Source organism: Giraffa tippelskirchi, chromosome 12 (genome assembly GCF_054371585.1).
Source record: "Giraffa tippelskirchi isolate mGirTip1 chromosome 12, T2T-mGirTip1v1.2.pri, whole genome shotgun sequence".
NCBI lineage: Eukaryota > Metazoa > Chordata > Mammalia > Artiodactyla > Giraffidae > Giraffa > Giraffa tippelskirchi.
Genome location: NC_137286.1, coordinates 19247055 through 19270985, shown reverse-complemented (window position 1 = coordinate 19270985; position 23931 = coordinate 19247055). Strand labels below are relative to the sequence as shown.

Sequence of the window (23931 nt, the reverse complement as noted above, 5' to 3'; positions counted from 1 at the left end):
ATATTGGGAATACACGAAGCTTACAGAAGGGATAATTTCCTCCGACTAGAACTTGTGTATTCTTTCAATAGCCAGGGTCACTACTGGCCTAAGGCCATGATAACCACCTTTTAGGATACTTTTTAATGTAGAAATTGCAAGGTAAGCACTCTTGCCATTAGTCCGCAGTGTGTTTTCATGTCATAGTGCCTACATTGGCATTTGTCCTTAGGTGTTTGCTTGTTGCTCTTGGCTCACTGCTTTAGTTTCAGTTTTGTTGTTTTTTCTAAATTAAGGAGAGTGTCTCTCAGTGTTTTTTTTCTTAATGGGTACCCCCAAATACATTTAGAGTCTGTTTTCCTGAGACATAGCTGTTTTTTAGTGGGAAGGTCTTTCGGAGTATCTTGTTCAACTTAATGCTAGGAGCAGAAATCTTAGGTTATTTGTTATTATCCTCAGTGTGTTTTATGGAGGTTGATGAAAAATTCTTAATTCTTTTAAAGCTCTTCAATAATTTTTCTTACATCTGAGAAAGCTAAATTTTGGATGTTTTGGCCAATTTAACGTTTTCACATGAACTAATTTATTTCACATTTAGATTCACATGTTAAGAAATGTTATATTGTGTATTTGGTGTTGTTACTTGAGTATTTTGAAAACCACTGTATATTTTGAATGTGTCAGTCCACCTTTCAAAGCTCTTTCCCCACATTTCAAACTCTTATCTTCTACACTTCATGTGCATGTGTTTGTGTGTGATATGTTTGTGTGACTTTTGGTTGGATAGAGTGTAAGATGAAGGTGAATATGTGCTTACATTCGGGTGTACATGGACTTTTGATTTGGGCAAATGTGGAAGTTCGTAGAGGTGGGGTTGAGAGCACAGCTAGTTGTTGATGTCTCTGGGAGGAAGGAAATGGCAATCTTGAGTTGAGAAGAAATTGTGCAGTTAAATAACTACTCTTTATTGAATCTGTTTGAGGCTTTGTTATTAGGCTGACAAGAATTCTCCAGGCCAGAATACTGGAGTGGGTAGCCTTTCCCTTCTCCAGGGGATTTTTCCAACCCAGGGACTGAACCCAGCTCTCCCGAATTGCAGGCAGATTCTTTACCTGTTGAGCCATAAGGGAAGCCTGCTGTGCTCTTTCTGTTATTCCAAAATGCCCAAAGAATGAATGTTAGCCTATATATAATCTTTAACACTCATCTATGGATTTTACATTTCTTTCATATTACTAATATAAAAATGAAATAGTTTATCCATTAGTATCTTAAAATAAATAGTTCTTTAACTGTTATTTGGGAATAACCATTTTTTCTTCTTTATTTAGGAGAATGCTTGGAGCAAATGGATTTTAATATTTTTGGCATCTAATATTGGATAGGAAAAAAATGGATGTGTTGACATCAATAGTGAGGAAGATCAGATATTTTGACGATGCATGCTACTTCAGTCTGTTCAAAATTTCTGAGAAAATGTTTTATATATTTGAATATCTTTCATGTAAAAATTATGACCTATATTCTCTTAGTTTTACTCACAAAATATTTACAAAAATATTTATAAATTAATTTCTAAAATCAATGCCATTGAAGCATTTTACAGATTTTGAGGAAACAATCTGGTCACAGCCAAATTATTACTTCAATGTTAAAGCTCCAACTCATTCTTTTTATCAGTTAATAAAATGCTAAATTTACATAATTAATTGATTTTATTAATATGAATGTAGCACATTTAATTTAGTGGTCAAATTAAATTAATTACTTATTTTAAGAGCAATACAATACTTGGAAAGACTCGGCATTTAATAATAATACTTGGAAATAAATTTTATATTGAAAGTAGCTCCAATATATTTAACTGTTTGCTGGTAAAACTGCTGAAGAAACTGACATTATATTAAATGGTTTTTTTTTGCTTTGTATTTTTCTTTTGATTTGGAGATAGATTGCTAAAAAGCAGATCTGATAATAATAATAGGTTGATACTGAGGCACGTAATAACCTCTTGGGATTATTTTCTGGGGGTCTGTTCGTTGGTACCTGGTACAGTAAATTAACAATGAACTCCATATTAGGAAACACTAGCACACACTTGGAGAAGGCAATGGCACCCTACTCCAGTACTCTTGCCTGGAAAACCCCATGGATGGAGGAGCCTGGTAGGCTGCAGTCCATGCAGTCGCTAAGAATCAGACACGACTGAGCGACTTCACTTTCACTTTTCACTTTCATGCATTGGAGAAGGAAGTGGCAACCCACTCCAGTGTTCTTGCCTGGAGAATCCCAGGGACGGGGGAGCCTGGTGGGCTGCCGTCTATGGGGTAGCACAGAGTCGGACACGACTGAAGCGACTTAGCAGCAGCAGCACGCACTTGCTTTTTTTCAAGCTATTTTTAAAGAATGTGCTTATTGTTTACCTGACTTTTTGAAAATACAATTTATGGAATGTGGAATCCTTAAGGGATGCTGTATGAAGAGATTCACTGATATTTTATGAAAGGTTTGAAAGTTTGGGGTTTGATTCTATTTCTTCTTAAACCTGGAGTTTAAAAGTAATTTAGGAACTAAATAAAAATCTCTATAGGGACCTTTCAGCTTGTGGGCTTACCAATAACATTTTGAAAAAACCCATTACTATTAAGCACTGAGTTTTTCATTAGATTTCAATAGCCCTTTTTTCTCTTTCTCTCTGACACTTTGTAAGTAACAGATCTGTCCAACTGGAATATAACACTTTACTGTGGCTTAATATTGATTGTCTTTCTTAGCACAGCCAAATAGCATTTAAAACAATGTTTTGGAGAATATTAACATGAAGAGCAACCTTTTCAGTCATGCAGAGAAATGATTTTGAAGTGACATTAACTTTCACATAAAACTCTGTTGGGAAACCTCATAATGGTTCACTTTTTTTTTTTCATTTTGGGGAAAAAGACTTTTGAGTTCTAATTTTTTACTTTCTTTAGGCACATTCATGCTTTTAGCTTGCCCCATATAAGTCAAAATAGCTTGGTATTTTAGAGCCTTAAAGTTTAATACTAGCTGTTTCACATAATCCTCTTCCTGAAAACCATGTTGGATGTTTCTTTTATCATTATATGCTTTGTAGCAATCTCTTAAAGGGACTTTCATAAAATTGCAACTTTTCTAATCTATTTTATTCTCTTGCATTCCTGGATTTCATATTTGATTGCATTTTTAATTCAATTCAAATTAAAGTTTATTACAAAACCTTTTTATTTCAATAGAAATTCGTTGTTCGTAGTTAATTTTCTTAAAGTAACTTTGAGTTGTCTGATTAACTCAGCCAAATATATTATTGGGAAAAATTTTCTCTGCATCTTTTCCTGTCTTTTTTTTTCTTTTTAATTAATTTTTTATTGAAGGATAACTGCTTTACAGAATTTTGTTTTCTGTCAAACCTCAACATGAATCAGCCATAGGTATACATATATCCCCTCCCTTTTGAAACTCCCTCCCTTATCCCTCCCCATCCCATCCCTCTAGGTTGATACAGAGCCCCTGTTCGAGTTTCCTGAGCCATACAGCAAATTCCCATTGTCTATCTATTCTACAGATGGTAATGTAAGTTTCCATGTTACACTTTCCATACATCTCACCCTCTCCTCCCCTCTCCCCATGTCCATAGGTCTATTCTCTTTGTCTGTTTCTCCATTGCTGTCCTGAAAATAAATTCTTCAGTACCATTTTTCTAGATTCCACATATGTGTGTTAGAATATGATATTTATCTTTCTCTTTCTGACCTACTTCACTCTGTATAATAGGCTCTAGGTTCACCCACTTCATCAGAACTGACTCAAATGTGTTCCATTTTATGGCTGAGTAATATTCCATTGTATATATGTACCACAACTTCTTTATCCATTCATATGTTGATGGACAGATAGGTTGCTTCCATGTTCTAGCTTTTGTAAATAGTGCTGCAATGAACAATGGGATACATGTGTCTTTTTCAATTTTGGTTTCCTCAGGGTATATGCCTGGGAGTGGGATTGCTGGGTCATATGGGGTTTTATTCCTAGTTTTTTTAAGGAATCTCCATACCATCTTCCATAGTGACTGTATCAATTTACATTCACACCAACAATGCGAGAGTGTTCCCTTTTCTCCACACCCTCTCCAGCATTAATTGTTTGTAGACTTCTTGATGATGGCCATTCTGATTGGTGTGAGGTGATATCTCACTGTAGTTTTGATTTGCGTTTCACTAAAAATGAGCAATGTTGAGCATCTTTTCACGTGTTTGTTAGCCATCTGTAAGTCTCCTTTGGAGAAACGTCTATTTAGATCTTTTTCCAACTTTTTGATTGGGTTGTTTGTTTTTCTGGCATTGAGTTGTATGAGCTGCTTGTATATTTTGAAAATTAATCCTTTGTCAGTTATTTCATTTGCTATTATTTGCTCCCACTCTGAGGGTTGTCTTTTCACCTTGCTTATAGTTTCCTTTGCTGTGCAAAAGCTTTTAAGTTTAATCAGGTCCCACTTGTTTACTTTTGTTTTTATTTCCATTACTCTAGTAGGTGGGTCAGAGAAGATCTTGCTTTGATTTCTGTCATCAAGTATTCTGCCTATGTTTTCCTCTAAGAGTTTTATAGTTTCTGGTCTTACATTTAGGTCTTTAATCCATTTTGAGTTTATCTTTGTGTATGGTGTTAGGAAGTGTTCTAATTTCATTCTTGCACACGTAGCAATCCAATTTTCCCAGCACCATTTATTGAAGAGGCTATCTTTGCTCCATTGTATATTGTTGCCTTCTTTGTCAAAAATAAGGTACCCATAGGTGCATGGGTTTATTTCTGGCCTTTCTATCTTGTTCCATTGGTCTATATTTCTGTTTTTGTGCCAGTACCATACTGTCTTGATGACTGTAGCTTTGTAGTATAATCTGAAGTCAGGAAGGTTGATTCCTCCAGCTCTATTCTTCTTTCTCAGGACTGCTTTGGTTATTTGGGGTCTTTTGTGTTTCCATATGAATTGTGAAAACTTTTTTCTAGTTCTGTGAAAAATGCCATTGGTAATTTGATAGGGATCACATTGAATCTGTAGATTGCGTTTGGTAGTAGAGTCATCTTTACAATATTGATTCTTCCTACCTAGGAACATGGAATATCTCTCTGTCTGTTTATATCATCTTTGATTTCTTTCATTAGTGTCTTATAATTTTCTGTGTGCAGTTCTTTTGTCTCCTTAGGTAAGTATATTCCGAGATATTTAATTCTTTTTGTTGCAATGGTGAATGGGATTGATTCCTTAATTTCTCTTTCTGATTTTTCATTGTTAGTATATGGAAATGAAAGTGATTTCTGTGTATTGATTTCGTGTCCTGCAACTTTGCTAAATTCACTGATTAGCTCTAGCAATTTTCTGATACTGTCTTTAGGGTTTTCTCTGTACAGTATTGTGCCATCTGCAAACAGTGAGAGCTTTACTTCTCTTTTCCTATCTGAATTTCTTTTATTTCTTTTTCTTCTCTGATTGCTGTAGCTAGGACTTCTAGAACTATGTTGAATAATAGTGGTGAAAGTGGACACCCTTGTCTTCTTCCTGATCTTAGGGGGGAATGCTTTCACTTTTTCACCATCGAGAATAATGTTTGCTGTAGGCTTATCATATATGGCCTTTACTATGTTGAGGTAGGTTCCTTCTATACCCATTTTTTGAAGAGTTTTAATCATAAATGGGTGCTGAATTTTGTCAAAGGTTTTTTCTGCATCTATTGAGATTATCATATGGTTTTTATCTTTCAATTTGTTAATATGGTGTATCACATTGATTGATTTGCATATATTGAAGAATCCTTGCATTCCTAGAATAAACCCAACTTGATCCTGGTATATGGGCTTTTTGATGTGTTGCTGAATTCTGTTTGCTAAAATTTTGTTGAGGATTTTGCATCTATGTTCATCAGAGATATTGGCCTGTAGTTTTCTTTTTTTGTGTGTTGTCTTTGTTTGGTTTTGGTATCAGGGTTATGGTGGCCTCATAGAATGAGTTTGGAAGTGTTCCTTCCTCTGCAATTTTTTGAAAGAGTTTTAGAAGGGTAGGCATTAGCTATTCTCTAAACGTTCAATAGAATTCTCCTGTGAAGCCATTTGGTTCTGGGCTTTTGTTTTTTGGGAGATTTTTGGTAACAGCTTCAATTTCAGTGCTTGTAATTGGGTTGTTCATAATTTATATTTCTTCCTGGTTCAGTCTTAGAAGATTGAACTTTTCTTGTAAGAATCTGTCCATTTCTTCCAGGTTATCTGTTTTATTGCCATATAGTTGTTCATAATAGTCTCATAATACTTTGTAGTTCTGCATTGTCTGTTGTAACCTCTCTTTTCTCATTTCTAATTTTGTTGATTTGATTCTTCTCTTTTTCTTTATGAGTCTGGCTGAAGGCTTGTCAATTTTGTTTATCTTCTCAAAGAACCAGCTTTTAGTTTTATTAATCTTTACTATTATTTCTTTCATTTCTTTTTCATTTATTTCTGCTTGAATCTTTATAATTTCTTTCCTTCTACTAATTTTTTTTTGGTTCTTTTTCCAGTTGCTTTAGGTGTAAAGTTAGGTTGTCTATTTGATGTTTTTCTTGTTTCTTGACGTAGGATTGTATTGCTATAAACTTCCCTCTTAGAACTGCTTTTGCTGCATCCCATAGGTTTTGAGTTGTCATGGTTTCATTGTCATTTGTTTCTAGAAATTTTAAAATTTCCCTTTTGATTTCTTCAGTAACCTGTTGGTTATTTAGAAACGTGTTGTTTAATCTCCATGCGTTTGTGTTTCTTACAGTTTTTTTCTTGTAATTGATATCTAATCTCATAGCATTGTGGTCAGAGAAGATGCTTGATACAATTTCAATTTTCTTAAATTTACCGAGGTTTGATTTGTAAACCAAGATGTTTTCTATCCTGGAATGTTCCATATGCACTTGAGAGGAAGGTGTATTCTTCTGCATTTGGATGGAATGTCCTGAAGATATCAATGAGATCCATCTCATCTAATGTATCATTTAAGACTTGTGTTTCCTTATTAATTTTCTGTTTTGAAGATCTGTCCATCGGTGTGAATGGGGTGTTCAATTCTCATACTATTATTGTTTTACTGTCAATTTCTTTTTTTATGTCTGTTAGTGTTTGTCTTATGTATTGAGGTGCTCTTATGTTGGGTGCATAGATATTTACAATTGTTATGTCTTCCTCTTGGATTGATCCCTTGATCATTATGTAGTGTCCTTCCTTATCTCTTGTAATCTTCTTTATTTTAAGGTCTATTTTGTGTGATATGAGGATTGCTACTCCAGCTTTCTTTTGCTTCCCATTTGCATGGAATATACTTTTCCATCCTCTCAGTCTATATGTGTCTTGAGGTCTGAAGTGGGTTTCTTGTAGACAGTGTATATATGGGTCTTGTTTTTTTTTTTTTTTTTTTTATGGGTCTCAAAGAGCCTTGATTTATTCTTGAGCACTGCTGGGTCAACTGCCCTGGGGAGGACACCCAGAAAGGAGAAGGGGTGAGGGGTCATCATTCAGTGTTAGTGTGTGAGGCTTACCATCTGTCATTTCTTTCCATCCTCATGACAATTCAGAAAAGTAGATGGCCTCCCTCCATTTGGGAGGAAAGGAGACTCAAAAGGGGGAAGGCACTAGTTCTGGGTCTCTAGCTAGTAAGTGGCAGGCTTGGGATTTAGAAGCCAGGACTCTTCCCAAAGATACTGCTTCTGAACAGACCATGCACCAAGGGAGGGGTATGAGGGTGTGGAGGGAAAGGTTGTCTAAGACTTGATTTCGTGGCATGCAGAGACAGAGAACCCCACCACCATAACTAGCCAAAGAGGAAAATTCCCAGTTATTGGGGGTGGGCTGAGGGGGGTCAGCATCCACAGACTTAGCCCTGAAGGGGCAAAGGGAGGGTCTCCACGTCCCTGGGTCACTGGAGCCTCCGAGCTCAGCTTCTTTGGCCTCTACCTCTCATATCTCTCCTGTGCCAGCAGCACATCCCCTAGCGGAGGCATCCAGATGGCAGGGAGGGCCAGGGAACAGCTGAAGATGCTGAGTAGGCCTCCGTTGCCTGCCTTCCCATGGCCCCACAGATCATCCGGTGCTGCCGGCCCATCTCATTGGCTCTCTCCTGGTTACTCATCTCTCCTCTTCTCCATCTTTCCAGCCTGTAAAATGAAGATCGAGATGATGCCTGCGCCGCCAAGAGTCGGCCAGCGCTTTCCCGGCGTGGGCATCATGCCCAAGGGCGAGTTTCCTTTCTCCTCTGGTCTCTCATCTCTGTTCTGACCCCAAGCTCGAGGAGGGACCAGGGGACAGATGTCGGTGGCCCGCGTCCCAACTCGCGGGCACCGTGCCCCCAGCTGCTTCCTTCTCAGATTCCGAAGAGCGCCTTGAGGCCTGGGAAGGGAGCAGGGCTTACCAGCCAGGGGCAGGGACTTGGAGCCTGGGACTCGCGCTGACGTAGGCAAGCTGGGTGCCACCGGCTGCCCCTTCGCCCCTCGGAGCACTGGGGGATGGGCGACCAGCCCCCTGGTAGAGAGGGCCTGCCTGGAGCTTCCTATTTCGGGCGCGGGGGTGTGGGCCACGCCCCGTCACGTGACACAGGGGCCTTTTAAAGCGGCAGCGCGGGCTGGGAGCTGCTGGTGCCAGAGTCCTTGCACGCGTTCTCTGTTGTCTCTTTCCCAACCTAGCCCAGCTTCAGCATGGTGGACGCCTTCGTGGGTACCTGACTTAAAGACTTGGGTGGATTCCCTGGCGGTCCAGTGCTTAGGACTCAGCACTTTCACTGCCATGGTCCAGGTTCAGTCCCTGGTATGGAACTATGATCCTGTGGCACAAGGGGATACCATCTCCCATGGGAGAGGCGAGGGTGGGAGGCCATATTCTCACTACTGAGTCTTTCTAGGAGCCAGGGCTTCAAAGCACAGGCCCCAGGTTCCTTCTCTCAGCCACCCTCTCTACGTTCCATTCTCATTCCTTGTGCTTCTTCTTGTGCTTCTTCTTCTTTTTCTTCTTCTTTGCTGCCTTGCTGTCCTTTGACGTGTGCCTTGCCCTCTTGCCTGTATCACTCTCAGAGTCTGAGCTGTCAGAGTCAGATGACTTCCTGTCTCTATGTTTCTTCTTCTTCTTTTCCTTCTTTCTTTTTCTAGAAGAATTTCTCGTGGGGTCAGGCTTTTCAAATTCTGCTGACTTTGCCTCTTCTTTCTCCTCTTCCTCATCGGGTATCAGAGAGTACTTGGTCCCACCTGGTTGCATGAAACAATCCTTTGCAAAGTGGCCTTTACAGCCACACTTCTTGCAGGTGGTGTTCAGGACAGCCTCGAGAGTGATCTTCTGTCCAGTGTAATCCTGGAAGGACCGCCTCCGCCTCTCTTCTTGCCTACTCAATGATAACGTTGTTGGGATCAAGGTCCTTCCCAGTCCCTTGGTTGACAACCTTCATGGAGAGGGATACTTTTATCCTATCATTTTTCATCTCTCGGCCAATAAGCTTCACCCACACTTTGTCTCCAACATCTACTATCTCAGAGGGCTTATCCACGCGACAGGATGACATGTGAGTTCGATGGACCAGACCTTGCTTCCGACAGCCTGGGATTTTGACAAAGGCTCCATAGTCTGTGACCATAGCAACCTCTCCTTGGAAAATAGTGTAGAGAGCAGGCAAGTTCTCCATGGTCTCGGGTCTTCCTGAATTCATCCTTAATGTTCTATGGTTCCTCCATTTCTCTTCTGCTAAAGCTGATTGAAGTGTTTCGTTGTCAGCTTCTCGTCTTCCCCTCGCAGCATTTTCGGGTCTTGTTTTTGTATCCATTCAGCCAGTCTGTGTCTTTTGGTTGGAGCATTTAATCCATTTACATTTAAAGTAATTATTGATATATATGTTCCTATTGCTATTTTCTTCATTGTCTGGGGTTGATTTTGTAGATCTTTTTTCTTCTCTTGTATTTTTTGACTATATAAGTCTCTTTAACATTTGCTGTAAAGCTGTTTTAGTGGCATTGAGTTCTCTTAACTTTTGCTTGTCTGAAAAGCTTTTTATTTCTCCACAAATTTTGAATGAGATCCTTGCCAGGTACAGTAATCTTCGTAGTAGATTTTTCCCTTTCAGTACTTTAAATATATTCTGCCATTCTCTTCTGGCCTGCAGAGTTTCTGCTGAAAGATCAGCTGTTAAGCATATGGGGTTTCCATTGTATGTTACTTGTTGCTTCTCCCTTGCTGCTTTTAATATTCTTTATTTGTGTTTAGTCTTTCTTAGTTTGTTTAGTATGTGTCTTGGCGTGTTTCTCCTTGGGTTTATCCTGTATGGGACTCTTTGTGCCTCTTGGACTTGATTGACTATTTCCTTTTCCATGTTGGGGAAATTTTCAACTATAATCTCTTCAAAAATTTTCTCATACCCTTTCTTTTTCTCTTCTTCTTCTGAGACCCCTATAATTTGAATGTTGGTGCATTTGATAATGTCCCAGAGGTCTCTGAGACTATCCTCAGTTCTTTTCATTCTTTTTACTTTCTTCTGCTCTTCAGAAGTTATTTCCACCATTTTATCTTCCAGCTCACTGATTCATTCTTCTGCTTCAAATATTCTGCTATCAATTTCTTCTAGAGTATTTTTAACTTCAGTAATTGAGTTTTTTGTCTCTGTATGTTTATTCTTCAATTCTTCTAGGTCTTTGTTAATTGATTCTTGCATTTTCTCTATTTTGTTTTCAAGGTTTTTGATCATCTTTACTATCATTATTCTGAATTCTTTTTCAGACAGTTTGCCTATTTCTTCTTCATTTATTTGGACTTCTGTATTTCTAGTTTGTTCCTTCATTTGTGTAGTATATTGCTGCTTTTTCATTATTTTTTTTAACTTATTGTGTTTGAGGTCTCCTTTTCCCAGGCTCTAAGGTTGGATTCTTTTTTCTTTATGATTTCTACCCTCCTAAGGTTGGTCCAGTGGTTTGTGTAAGCTTCCTATAGGGTGAGATTTGTGCTGAGTTTTTGTTTGTTTGTTGTTTGTTTGTTTTTCCTTTGATGGACAAGGCTGAGTGAGGTGGTAATCCTGTCTGCTGATGACTGGGTTTGTATTTTTGTTTTGTTTGTTGTTTAGATGATGCATTCTGCACAGGGTGCTACTGGTGGTTGGGTGATGCTGGGTCTTGTATTCAAGTGGTTTTCTTTATGTGAGTTCTCACTATTTGATACTCCCTAGGGTTAGTTCTCTGGTAGTCTAGGGACCACCAGAGACTCCAAGACAGTGCTCCTACTCCAAAGGCTCAGGGCTTGATCTCTGGTCAGGAACGAAGATTCCACAAGTGGTTTGTTATGGCATTAAGTGAGATTAAAACAAATATTCAAAAATGAGAATGCAAAGATGAACCCCAGACAAATGGCAGTTACAAAATCAGGCAAATAGTTAAAATAATGGAATATACACATATACATGTACACCCATAAGCAAAGTCAAAACAGTCCAACAAAAATAAAGTACAGTAAATTGACCCAGTGAACAAAGGAAATAGAAAATTATATTTACCAGTTAAGAACAAAACTAACTAAAGCACAAACTGGAAAAGAAAACTAAAGCAAGGTGCCAATTCATCAATAAAGCAATGAAAATAAAACTAACAAAATATTAAGAGGAAAGGAAAGAAAGAAAAGAAAGAAAGAATAGATCTGCAAAGTTAAATAGGGGTAGATAAAGAAGATTTATATAAATTAAAGATTAACAGCAAGGGGAAAAGAGCAATAGGAAAAGCTAACAAAGGAATAAATGTATAAAAAATAATAATAGGTTTAGAAAAATTAAAAATTAAAAAAAGAGAAAAGGAAAACTCCACAAAACTGCAAAAGTCCAGTGTAGAGGCAGAGGTTTATAACAACAATAAAAAATGTGACTGAGGAAGAAAGAAAAAGCTAAAAAGCTTAATTAGATTTCATAGTGCCAATAAAATCAACAACTACAACGGGGGAGGGGGTGGAGAAAAAAAAGAAAAAATCAAAAAGAATCTACAGAACAAGTCAAAACATAAGAATAATAAATATTTTTCTTGAGTCACTGCTGTCAGAGTCCTTTCCCTCACTGGGAGTCACAGTCTACCTCACCTCCCTAGGATGCCCTCCAACACTGTGCTGATCTCTGGACTTGCTGTGGGGGCAGCTCAGATTCTAATATGGTCCTACTCCTGTGTGTTATTGCCTCCAATGTCCACAGCTATCAGAACCAGTGCACTTTCTTTTGTGGGAGCTCTCAATGACCTTTCATATATTCCATAGACACAGAGTCTGCCTAGTTGATCATGTGGATTTAATCTGCAGCTTGTACAGCTGGTGGGAAGGTTTTGGGTCTTCTTTCTTAGCCATACTGCCCTGGGTTTCAATTATGATTTTATTTTCACCTCTGTATGTGGGTCATCCACTGGGGTTTGCTCCTGAGGCTGCCCTGGAGGACTTGGGTTTGCCTCTGTGAGGGCCAGGTGTGGAGGTGGTGCAGCTGTTAGAGTTGCAGAGGTTCTGGCAGCACCAAGGTTCTCAGAGGAGTTGGTGGCTAGGGCAGCAGGAAGTTTAGTGCTCTAGAAGGATATGGCAACCAGTATTGGCCAATACACTCCAGTATTCTTGCCTGGAGAACCCCCCTCCCTGACAGAGAAGCCTGGCAGGCCACAGTCTACAGGGTTGCAAAGAGTCAGGCACTACTTAGGTGACCCTACGTGCCTAGACATAAGACATTTTTTGCCTGTGGCAGCTCTGCCCTAGTGAAAATTGAGCATGAAGGTGGCACAGCTGCTTGGCTTGTGGGCACCCTGGGGGTGCCAAGGGCTGGACTGTCTCTGCCGCAGGAGTTATGGCCCTATCAGAGTCTTTTTTCGAGCCTCTTGTAGCTGGCGATCAGGAGGCCTCTTTGGCCAGTCTTTCTCCATAGCTCCGCCCATTCAGACACTTAGAGGCTCCCTTGCTTGTGGTCCTTCTCTCTTATACGGCATGTCAGACACAGAGAGGGGGACCCCCTTGCTGGGGTTCTACCCTGTAGATCCGCACGTCAGTCACTTAAAGGGGCACTCTGGGTGGGGTCCTACTCTGTAGTTCAGTGTGTCAGGTGTTTGAGGGGCCAGCCTCTCTATTGTTTAGCTGCTGATGCTGGTGTGTGGGGAGAGAGAGGCTATGGTGATGGCTCCACCTGCTACAGGTGACTCAGCAGTACTGTCTTGATTCCAAGGCTGCCCAGCTTTCCTCCACAGGCATTTCCCACCACAGTCTCCTCCCTCACATCCCCTTGATCCGTCCCTCCACAGTCAACAGCAGCCCTTGCCCTGGGATTACTCTGCAATCCCTAAACTCCAGCTCCCAGCCACTGTGCCTTCCAGGCGACCTGTGTCCCTGTCCGGGGTATGTATGGCTGTGGCAAGGACAGTCTGATTCTCATTCCATTTAGGCTGCCACAGATCAGCTGTTTCACTCTCAGCCTTAAATATTTCTCCTCTGACTCAGACATTTGCCCCCATGTAGGGATCGGACCCTTGCTTCAGTTTTTCCACTTGGCAAGGGTAGGTCCAGTCCTACTAACACTCCTGTTTTTTCCCCTAGTTCTTTTGTCTTACCGAGTTTTGTGTGGGCCTATATATTCTTCTCTACTGTTCAGGTATTCGTGTTCGCTCTCAGCTGATGTTCTACATGCACTTCTGTGTCTGAAGGTGTATTACTGATGTATCCATGGAGAGAGATGTACTCCACCTCCACCTAATCCTCCGCCATCTTACTCTCATCTTTTCCCCTCTTTTGCATGTAGAACTCAAGAAAGTCAAAGCATCAAGGTATGTTTTCCATTTCTTTAGGAATCTCATATGACTTTCCTTTTCTAGAACTTATGTCACTATCCAAGTGGAGGGTATATTTATCTAATATTACTTTCTTATTGGTGAACTTGCTAATATTTCATTTACACTGTTTAACTTAGAACAACAATGACTTTTTGTTTCTGGATCATCTGGTTAGTTCTGTTTCATATGGTGTTGGCTAGGGTTCCTCATGTATGTTTGTTCAGTTGATGATTGGTCTAGCCTGCAAGGTCCAGGAAGGCCTCTGGCAAATATTTGAGATCCCAGTATTGACTCTTGGTCAGGTGACTATTTTATCTTCCTGGTGGCCTTTCTGTTCAAGTAGTATATATTGAATACTAGGTTTCTAGATCGCACAGCATCACTTCTACCATATTATGTTGGTCAAAGCAAGTCATTCTATTTTGTTTGAATCACTTGTTTTGGGCTTTTTGTGAAACCCCAGTTTAACCTATTTCCTAACAAAATGCAAACCCTTGTTTGACATCTGGACAATTGAAACATGCCACATATATATATATATATATACACATACATACACACACACATACATATACGAAAAACGAATATGATAAGAAATAATAAAAAGACAAAGTAACACGGTAAAAGAGAGCTAAAGAGAAATAAATGTTTAAGACATTCAAGAGTTTAAAAAGCTAAAGGAACTACATGTGAAGATATGTTTTTCTAAGCATTGAAAGAAATATACCAGTGTGTAAGGAGAGATAGACTTTTTGTGATCCTTAACTCAGAGAATTTATTGTGAGGATCTTTTTGTAGTTCTTCAAATGTATGTATAAGAACTGTATCTTGAATATAAATTTTATAAAAATAATTTTTACATATAGCATTCACTATATCATCTTTTGATTAGTAATGTGTATAGGTTTCTGATGAACTGGCTTAATGCAGGATAACACAAACTAAAGTAACCAGCAGCAGGAGGTAAATATATCTTAGATCAATGTTTCCAGCTGGATTCTTTAAATGCAGGACAGAGCAGGGAATCTATAACTGTTTGATTTGAATTTGTGTGAAATATTTAAAAATATGTTTTAGCCACTGTTAAAAGTGTGTTGTTATAAAATATTCTCCTGAGATCTCTATTTTAGTGAAGAGAATTCTGAGGGTGCAGAATGAGCTATTACAAAACTTTTACCATTCAAAATTAATTTCTTATCTGACTTAGATTGTCTCAGTATACAAAAACAAATTGGATGATGAGGATGGTGAAGCTACAGTTGATGACCATAACCACCAATTTAAAATCTCTGGGGCTCAACCAAACAACTTCATTTTCTATAAATTTGAACTAAACTAAATTTAAATAAATACTATCATACATATTAGAATTAAGTAGAGAATTTTAATTGACAGAGGGTTGCATTACTGGAATAACTGGAAATACATTTAATTAGGTTTTCCCTGTTGACTATCAATAGTCTTCATTAGGCTTTGGATAGGAACCACAAGACAGATGATTCCCCATTGAGATGGATAGTCAGTGTCTGACAGGATGGCACTCTTTGCTGTTGATTGAAAGAAGATCAATATGTTCTAGATGCCAGTAGCATAGATGGTGAGGGTGCTGATAGGAGTCTACTTTGTATTCCAGGCTTAGTTGAGGGCCACCCAACTTTGACTACACTTGGTCTCAGGAGGTAGGGCAAGACTTTTCTTGAACGTTGGTTCTGAATCTATTCAGTTGCTTAACAGTCTTGTTTTTAAGGCTCAGAGTTTTGCACCTTATAAAGGGAGGCTTGGGTACTTTTGAGGGCACAAATGTTTAAACACCCACATTTATCACTGTAAAACTTTAACACTGATCAAAAAATAACATTTTTTTTTAGTCAGATTGTGTTTTGATTTTCCCTTTCAAAGTAAGTCTTTGAAGACCAGCAGTATTACCATTACCTGAGAGCTTGTTGGAAATGCAGAATTTCAAGTATCACCTCATATTTATTTGACCTTAATCTACTTCCCAGGTGGCGCTAGTGGTAAAGAATCTGCCTGCCAGTGCAGGATACATGAGAGATGTGGATTCAATCGCTGGGTCAGGAAGATCTCCTGGAGGAGGGCATGGCAATCCACTCTAGTATTCTTATCCAGAGAATCCCATGGACAGAGAAGCCTGGCCAACTATGGTTCATATGGTCTCTAAGAGTGGGACAGGTCTGAAGTGACTTAGCATGCACAATCTGCATTTAAAAAGGATCCTCAAGCAATTTATAAGCATATTAAAATTTGAGAACAGCTATATTAGATGTTAATAGCAAAATGAAGTCTTGAGACAAGGAACTAAATTCAGTATCTTAATAACCTATAATGGAAAATAATCTGAAAAAATCTATGTATAACTAAATCACTTTGCTGCACACCTAAAACTAACATAATATTGTAAATCAGGCGTGCTGCAATTCATGGGGTCGCAAAGAGTCGGACACGACTGAGCGACTGAACTGAACTTTACTTCAAAAAGAAAAAAAAAATCTAAAGGAATTCATTGACTTAATAGGTTGAATAGAGATTACAGAAATATTGTGAGGAATTCCCTGGCAGCCCAGTGGTTGGCACTCTTATTGCCAAGTGATGGGGCTCCATCCCTGGTTGGAGAATTGGAATCTCCGCAGTTTGAAAGCATCAGTTCTTCAGTGGTCAGCCTTCTTTAAGGTCCAACTCTTACATCCATACATGACTACTGGAAAAACCATACCTTTGACTATACAGACCTTTGTCAGCAAAGTAATGTCTCTGCACTTAGATATTTCCATATCTTGGCTATGTTGTAAATAATGCTTCAGTGAACACTGGGATGCATATATCTTTTCAAATTAGTGTTTTCATTTTCCTGAAATACGATTGCTGTGTAAGAAGGTGGTTCTATTTTCAATTTTTTTGAGGAACCTCCATACTGTTTTCCATAGTGGCTGCACCAGTTTACATTCTCACTAACAGTGTATGAAGGCTTCCTTTTCTGTACATCCTCATCAACACACATCATTTCTTCTCTTTTTGATGACAACCATTCTGGCAGGTGTGAGGTAGCATTTGGTGGTCTTCATTTGCATTTCCATGATGATTAGTGATGCTGAGCATCTTTTCATGTGCTTTTTGGCCAACTGTATGTCTTCCTTGGAAAATACCTACTTGGATCATCTGCCCATTTTTAATGTAATACTCAGGTCCTCTGCCCATTTTTTTTAATTCATGTGCTAATTTACTTATTAATTTGCTGTCAGTTTTCTTTTTCTCTCCAATCTAATTTCCTATCCAGAAGCTAATTTTCACAGAAACATGTGGATATTCACAAGGTCTTAGAAGGATCTCTTTGTGACATGGAAAAGAAATAGAGATATGAGGGAACTTCCTGGCAGTCCAACTCAGTGCTTCCACTGCATAGGGGAATGGGTGTGATCCCTGGTTGGGCTAAGATCCCACAGGCCATGTGCTGTGCCCCCCCACCCCAAATAGGCATATGAAATGACTTTAAAAACATACAAAAAATGCTGAAAGTCTTGATACTTGTACTTTTGATAGTATGTCAGATTTATTCCAAAATGTTCATTAATTATAAGCCAAGATGAAATGGAGGGTGAGTGACAGTTTTCAAAAAGCATCCATTGAAAGTTTTTCCAGCATATTTTTGTCTATAAGTCATAATTCACAAAATGAAGTTTTGAAAACTTTAAGTATAGTTTTAAGCTGCATTTTTTCAGCTGATAGAGAATGGTATTTCTAGAATTTTTGCTTCTCTGTGTCCAAGAACACAATCCATTATAGAATTTGGTTATTGGAGATTTCAAAATTTCAGTCAGGTATAGTATATCTTGTTCTGAGTTGCATGTGGTGTTGGAATGTTAGGCAATGTTCTTGCCTGTTGTATTAACTATCATGACATCTTTTGCGATGTTCCATTTGCCAGTAATTTTGAGCGATTAATTACTTACACTATTAAACAAAAAGTCTTCAAAGCACTTTAACATGCATTATCTTATTTAGTGTTCGTTCTAACTCTGTGTGGTAACTTTTGTTAGCTCTGTTACAGAAATAAAGAATCTGCATGCAGATGATTAACTGTAGCAGTCACAGAAAGTGAAAGGCAGAGGCTTGAATCCAGGTTACCTGACTTCTAATTCAGTGCTTTCTCCACCAATTTTTCTTCCCTTTTGATTTTGTTTATCTCAGAATTTCTTTAAATACTATGTAATCCAGTATATATAGTAAATTTGTATAGTTCAAAGAAATTGACCTTTTACTACAAACTGTGTCTATGTTCTGTCCTAACACTAACCAAGAAGAAAGTTTTACCAAGTTTAAAGTTTTCTCTTCCAACTCAATTATAATTTGCACTTCAATTTAATAATTCTGAAATCTTAAAGCAGAATAGGTAACCCTTTGTAATTATTTTATGGATACCTACTAAAAAAGAATGAGGTAGCACTCATTTCAGATTTATTATCATTTTAAACAATGTCTCCCCCTAGTTACAAGGAACTACAGCAAAGTAGATAATAAATAATGGCTATTTGTAACACTTGAAAGGCTTTATTAATAAATGATGTCAAACCGTCTAATGCTTTCTTCTCAAAGTTATTATTCACCAACAGTTTATGGATTTCTACTTGTTATGTTGCTTCTAAAATGTGGATAGGATTCTTACATTCAGGGAAATGTTCTTTTCTTTCTTTGCTGAGTTTATTTTGAGGATAAACTCAGTTTAGGTATCATTTATGTGAGACATGAGTTCTTAAATTTGTACTTATCAGAAGATAATTGTCTCCATGGATTCAAGCTGCCCCTTTGTTTTTTACTATTGCTCATTTCATTTTTTTTTATTGCAAACTGTTTAGTATCTAGGTTAATTGTTTATCATAAATTGATTTTGGTTCTTCAACTATGATATTTGTGTGCAGTTCTAGAAAATATATTGACTATTTTCTAAGGGCCTAATACTATTTTCCTTCCCTCAGGATGTTAATTAACTTTTATTGTTATTAGTTCTAAAATAAATGGCCTCCATATTTAGGGTATCTTTCTTAGACTTTGCATTTTCTCTATTTGCCTTCAGGATATCTCCAGTTAAATGTCCTACTTTCAACTGAGGTTTTATAGGTTGAAACTAGAGTTCATCTTCCTAACTAAATTGGTACCCCTTTCTAACTGCCCAGGGTCACCATCTTTACATGGTCTCAGAGTTCCATTTTGGTGTGATTTTGTGCTGCTTTCCTTCTCTGTATCCTTCATTCAATTAGTTACCAACTCCTATGGATTGAATGTGTACATCTCCCCAAATTCACATGCTGAAGCCCCAATCCCAGATGTAGAGGTGGAGCCTTTGGGAGGTGATTAGGTCATGAGGACAGGGCTCTCATGAATGGGGTTAGTGCCCTTAAAAGGAGAGAAGCCAGAGAGATAACCTCTCAGTCATGTGAGGAGACAGTAAGTAGGTGGCTGTCATTAAGCCAGGAAGTGGTCTCTCACCGGAACTCTATCATTCTGGCAGCCTGATCTCAGATTTCCATCTTTCAGAACTGTGAGAAACAAAACCCATCTACTCTATGACTATGCTTAGTCGTGTCTGACTCTTTGAGACCGCAGAAACTATAGCCTCCCAAGCTCCTCTGTCCATGGAGATTCTCCTGGCAAGAATACTGGAGTGGGTTGCCATGCCCTCCTCCAGGGAATCTTCCCAATGCAGGGATCAAACCCAGGTCTCCCGCATTGCAGGCAGATTCTTTACTGACTGAGCCACTAAGGAAGCCCCTTATTATAGCAGCAAGAACTAACTGAGACAACAGCCTTTGTGTCATGGGCTAAATTGTGTCCAGCCCCTCCCCTCAAATTCATATGTTGAAGTCTTAACTCCAAGTACCATAGAATGTAACTGTATTTGAAGACATGATCCTTAAGAGGTAATTAAGATTAAATGAAGTCATTAGGGTGGGTCTAATTCAACATCGCTGGTATCTTTTTTTAAAAAATTAATTTATTTTAATTGGAGGCTAATTACTTTACAATATTGTAGTGGTTTTTGCCATACACTGCCATGAATCAACCGTGGGTGTACATGTGTTCCCCATCCTGAACTTTTCTCCCACCTCCCTCCCCATCCATTCCTCAGGGTCATCCCAGTGCACCAGCCCTGAGCACCCTGTCTCATGCATCGAACCTGGACTGGCGATCTATTTCACATATGGTAATATACATGTTTCAATGCTATTTTCTCAAATCATCCCACCCTTGCCTTCTCCCACAGAGTCCAAAAGTCTGTTCTTTATATCTGTGTCCCTTTTGCTGTCTCGCATATAGGGTCATTGTTACCATCTTTCTAGATTCCATATATATGTGTTAATATACTGTATTGGTGTTTTTCTTTCTGACTTACTTCATTCTGTATAATGGGCTCCAGTTTCATCCACCTCATTAGAACTGATTCAAATGCATTCTTTTTAATAGCTGAGTAATATTCCATTGTGTATATGTATCACAGCTTTCTTATCCATTCGTCGGCCGATGGACATCTAGGTTACTTCCATGTCCTGGCTATTGTAAACAGTGCTGCGATGAACATTGGGGTACATTGTCTCTTTCAATTCTGGTTTCCTCAGTGTGTATGCCCAGCAGTGGGATTGCTGGGTCATATGGCATCTTAAAAGAAGAGGAAATTAGGACACAGACACATACAGAGGCACATCCATGTAAAGATGCAGGGGGAAGATGGCCATCCACAAGCCAAGGAGAGAGGCCCTCAGAAGAAACTAACCTGGTGTACACCTTGAACTTGGACTTTGAGCCTCCAGAACTGTGAGGAAATAAATTTCTGTGGATTAAACTACCCCATCTGTATACTTTGTCATGGCATCCCTCGTAAACTGGTATACTCTGGCAGTTTTCTGCAATGTCTCTTGAATTTTGGCCAGTTGAAGAATACATGTTGATTCCTTATTGTCATTTTATTTACATACATATTGTTCTCTTTTTCTAAAACAGCATTACATTTTCCATATTTTGGCTTAATTTGTAAAGGTACCAATAGTTTTGAAAAAATTCCCATTTGTCTGTTATTTCTCAGCTTAGAAGTAACCTCCTCTAAAAGGCATGCCCATATATCCATTCCGTGGGCTCCTTTGCATTATAGTGCTTATCCAAATTACATTTTTCATACTGTGTTATAACTGTACATTTTATCACTTTTCTTTTCCATCTGCTAGATTGTAAATGCCTAAGGTCATGGACTGATTCTTCAATAGTATTATAGTCCTACCACCTAGGATAGTGCCTGGCACAAAGAATGTGCCCAGTAAATATTTATGAATAAATTTCTTTGTATTTTGCTGCAGTAACAAACAATCCCCAAATATCAATATCTTAGAACCATAAAAGTTTTATTTCTTGCTTCTGATACTTTTTCATTATCTGCTGAGGCTCTGCTCTGTGTCATCTTTACTCCTAGATCCAGGTTAATGGAGGAGCCACCATTTGGGGTATTATCTGTCACTGTGGCAGAGGGGAAAGGAGAGAAAGCAAGATGATCCATAAGTCTTCTGCTCAGATATCCCTTCTGCTCATATTTCATTCATCAGAGCAAGTCCTGTGGCCTAAAGATGTCAGTGAGGGGAAGAAATTACAATCCTATCATATGCCAGGAAGAGAAAAAGCCAGAGGTATTTGTGAAGAGCACTAGTGACTACCCGAAACTCCCGTGTTGGTATGTGGTATTAATGTGTTGTTTCATTTATGATTTGCTATTTGAAGTTTCATGTTTTTCTACTACTTTTACCTTATGTGCTTGAATTTTGGTAAAATATTAACTTTGAAACTGTATTTTTGCCATATTCAGTCTGGATCTTATGACACATCAGAAACTGTTCTTGCTTTTCTTTTATATTTTGAACTTTATCTTTTTGGAGGACTAGAGCATCCAGCTCTTGTAGCTTATGATCTTACTGTAGTTTCATATATTATGCACTATGACCGTGAATAGAACAAAACTTTTCTGCTTTTCAGTTTCTTTATCTGTAAAATGACATATCAAGTTCCTCCTAGCTTTTTATTTCACATATATGTTTAAATATATATTATTCGTCACTGTGGTATTCATGGATTTAGAGGTGCATGTTTGTTGGTTTATTAGTAGGTAACTGTTTCGTTATTTTAGGAGAACCTCCGGTTTATGCTCTCAAATGCATACTGATTTTTCTGTCAAATCACAGCTTCTAACAGTATAGAAGCCTCTGACATTACTGAGCAGAGCAACTTGAACATATTCTGGACTTTCTAAGCAAACAAGGGCAATAAGAATTTACAGTAAAAACAATCAATACATTTGATTATGTATATATTTAAAATTATGGTAAAAATTAACACAAAAATATTCAAACCAAATGACATTTTGGGAAAAATATTTGCAAGAAATAAAAATAGACAAAGGATTTATATAACTTCTATACAGAGCGATCATATAAAGTAATGAGAAGAAATACAGTAGAAAAATGGGCTAAGGATCTGAACAAGCAGTTTGCACTCACCCCTCACCAGTCCCTCCACCCTCAAGCAATGAATGTACAAAAAGATGCAAAATCTCAGTAGTGACAGAGTGGGGGAAATGGACATTCCTCACTGTTGGCAAAGTGTAGAATGGTATAATCTTTTGTGCGTAAGGTGGCACCTTCCTTTGTGGCATGTATTTTTAAAATGTCAAATGTCTGTATATTTTAACCTGGCTGCTTCAGTTCTTGGAATCAATCTCCTAGAAAGGACAGGAATGTTCCTTGTAGCACTGTTTGTAAAAGCAAAAGTTAGAAGAAATTTAGTGCCTCAGTAAGGGAAAAGTATATCCATAAAATTGAATAGTATGCATGTATTAGAAGAATGAGGAAATAGCAATGAAACAAAGCGAAGATTTACTAAGTGCTTACACACTCAGTTCCAGACACAATTGTAAGTGCTTGTTTAAAGGCAGACTTATAAATTTGAACAGGGTAATATATACATGATATATTAAGTGAAAAAATGTTTCAGACTCATATGGAAATAAACATGAGTAAATAACACTGCTAAGTCACTTCAGTCATGTTCAGCTCTTTGCAACCCTATGGACTGTAGCCTGCCAGGCTCCTCTGTCCATGGGATTCTCCAGGCAAGAATACTGGAGTTGGTTACCATGCCCTTCTCTAGGGGATCTTCCAACCCAGGAATCAAACCTGTGTCTCTCTTGTCTCCCGCATTGGCAGGTGGGTTCTTTACCACTAGTGCCACCTGGGAAGCCCTGTTGAATAAATAAAGACAAGCACAAATATATTATTGTGAAGATCCAGATACTTACATTACTATATGTACCTAGCAGTATATATGGAGATAGAGACTATATGTCCTATATCTGTATGTATATAGGAAAAGCTGGGAAGGCTACACTCTGAAGTATTAACAATAGTTAATTCTAGGGATTGGATTAGATGGGAGGCTTCTATTTCTTATATAATCATAAAAACATGGGGTTGCAGGTAATTTTTACTTTTTAAAAAAATTTTAAATAAAAAGTTAAATAAAAACATGGTGTTGGCAGTTTTCCAGATATAGTAGTGTTCTGCTTTATTATAGTAAGTGCAGTGTTGTAGTTTTGGTATAAAAACTGGGGAGAAGATTACTTTTCTGGTGTGGCCATGGAGAACTAGATGGTTCCCTAAGTGGGGAGCCTTTATTCTATCAGTAATTTATAACTAAGAATATGTTTTAAAAATAGATAATAATTGGGACTTCCCTGGTGGTCCAGTGGCTAAGACTACGCACTCCCAATTCAGGGGTCCCAGATTTGATCCCTGACCAGGGAACTAGATCTTGCATGCCGCAACTAAAGATTTTGCACTCTGCACGTCCAATCACAGGGGGTGAAGGGGACTGTGGGACAAATCGAGAAAGCAGCATTGATATATATATATATATATATACATATATATATATACATATATATATACATATATACATACATATATACATACATATATATATGTATGTATATATGTATATATACTGCCATGTGTAAAATAATAGCCAGCTGTTTTATGGCACAGGAAGCTCAACTTGGTGCTCTGTGATGACCTAGAGGGGTGTAATG

General features: G+C 38.3%; 1 protein-coding gene and 1 pseudogene across 4 annotated transcripts in view; one reads left to right on the top strand and one right to left on the bottom strand.

The window, feature by feature from the left end:
- LOC145528800 (uncharacterized) overlaps window positions 1-21911 on the top strand; it is a 159313-nt gene extending 137402 nt beyond the window's left edge. For 2 of the 3 annotated variants that reach the window (XM_081547773.1, XM_081547774.1), the window contains 3 exons: window positions 19939-20013; window positions 20426-20621; window positions 21271-21911. In XM_081547773.1, the coding sequence (XP_081403899.1) occupies window positions 19939-20013; window positions 20426-20621; window positions 21271-21349 (350 nt within the window). In that variant the 3' untranslated portion in view covers window positions 21350-21911. Of the gene's footprint in view, window positions 1-13621; window positions 13794-19938; window positions 20014-20425; window positions 20622-21270 lie in introns of all 3 variants that reach the window. The other variant, XR_014070691.1, reaches the window with a different exon arrangement.
- On the bottom strand, window positions 8396-11985 carry LOC145528799 (zinc finger CCHC domain-containing protein 17 pseudogene; annotated as a pseudogene). Its single transcript, XR_014070657.1, has one exon. The product of XR_014070657.1 is annotated as a zinc finger CCHC domain-containing protein 17 pseudogene (transcript).
- Window positions 21912-23931: the final 2020 nt, after the last annotated feature.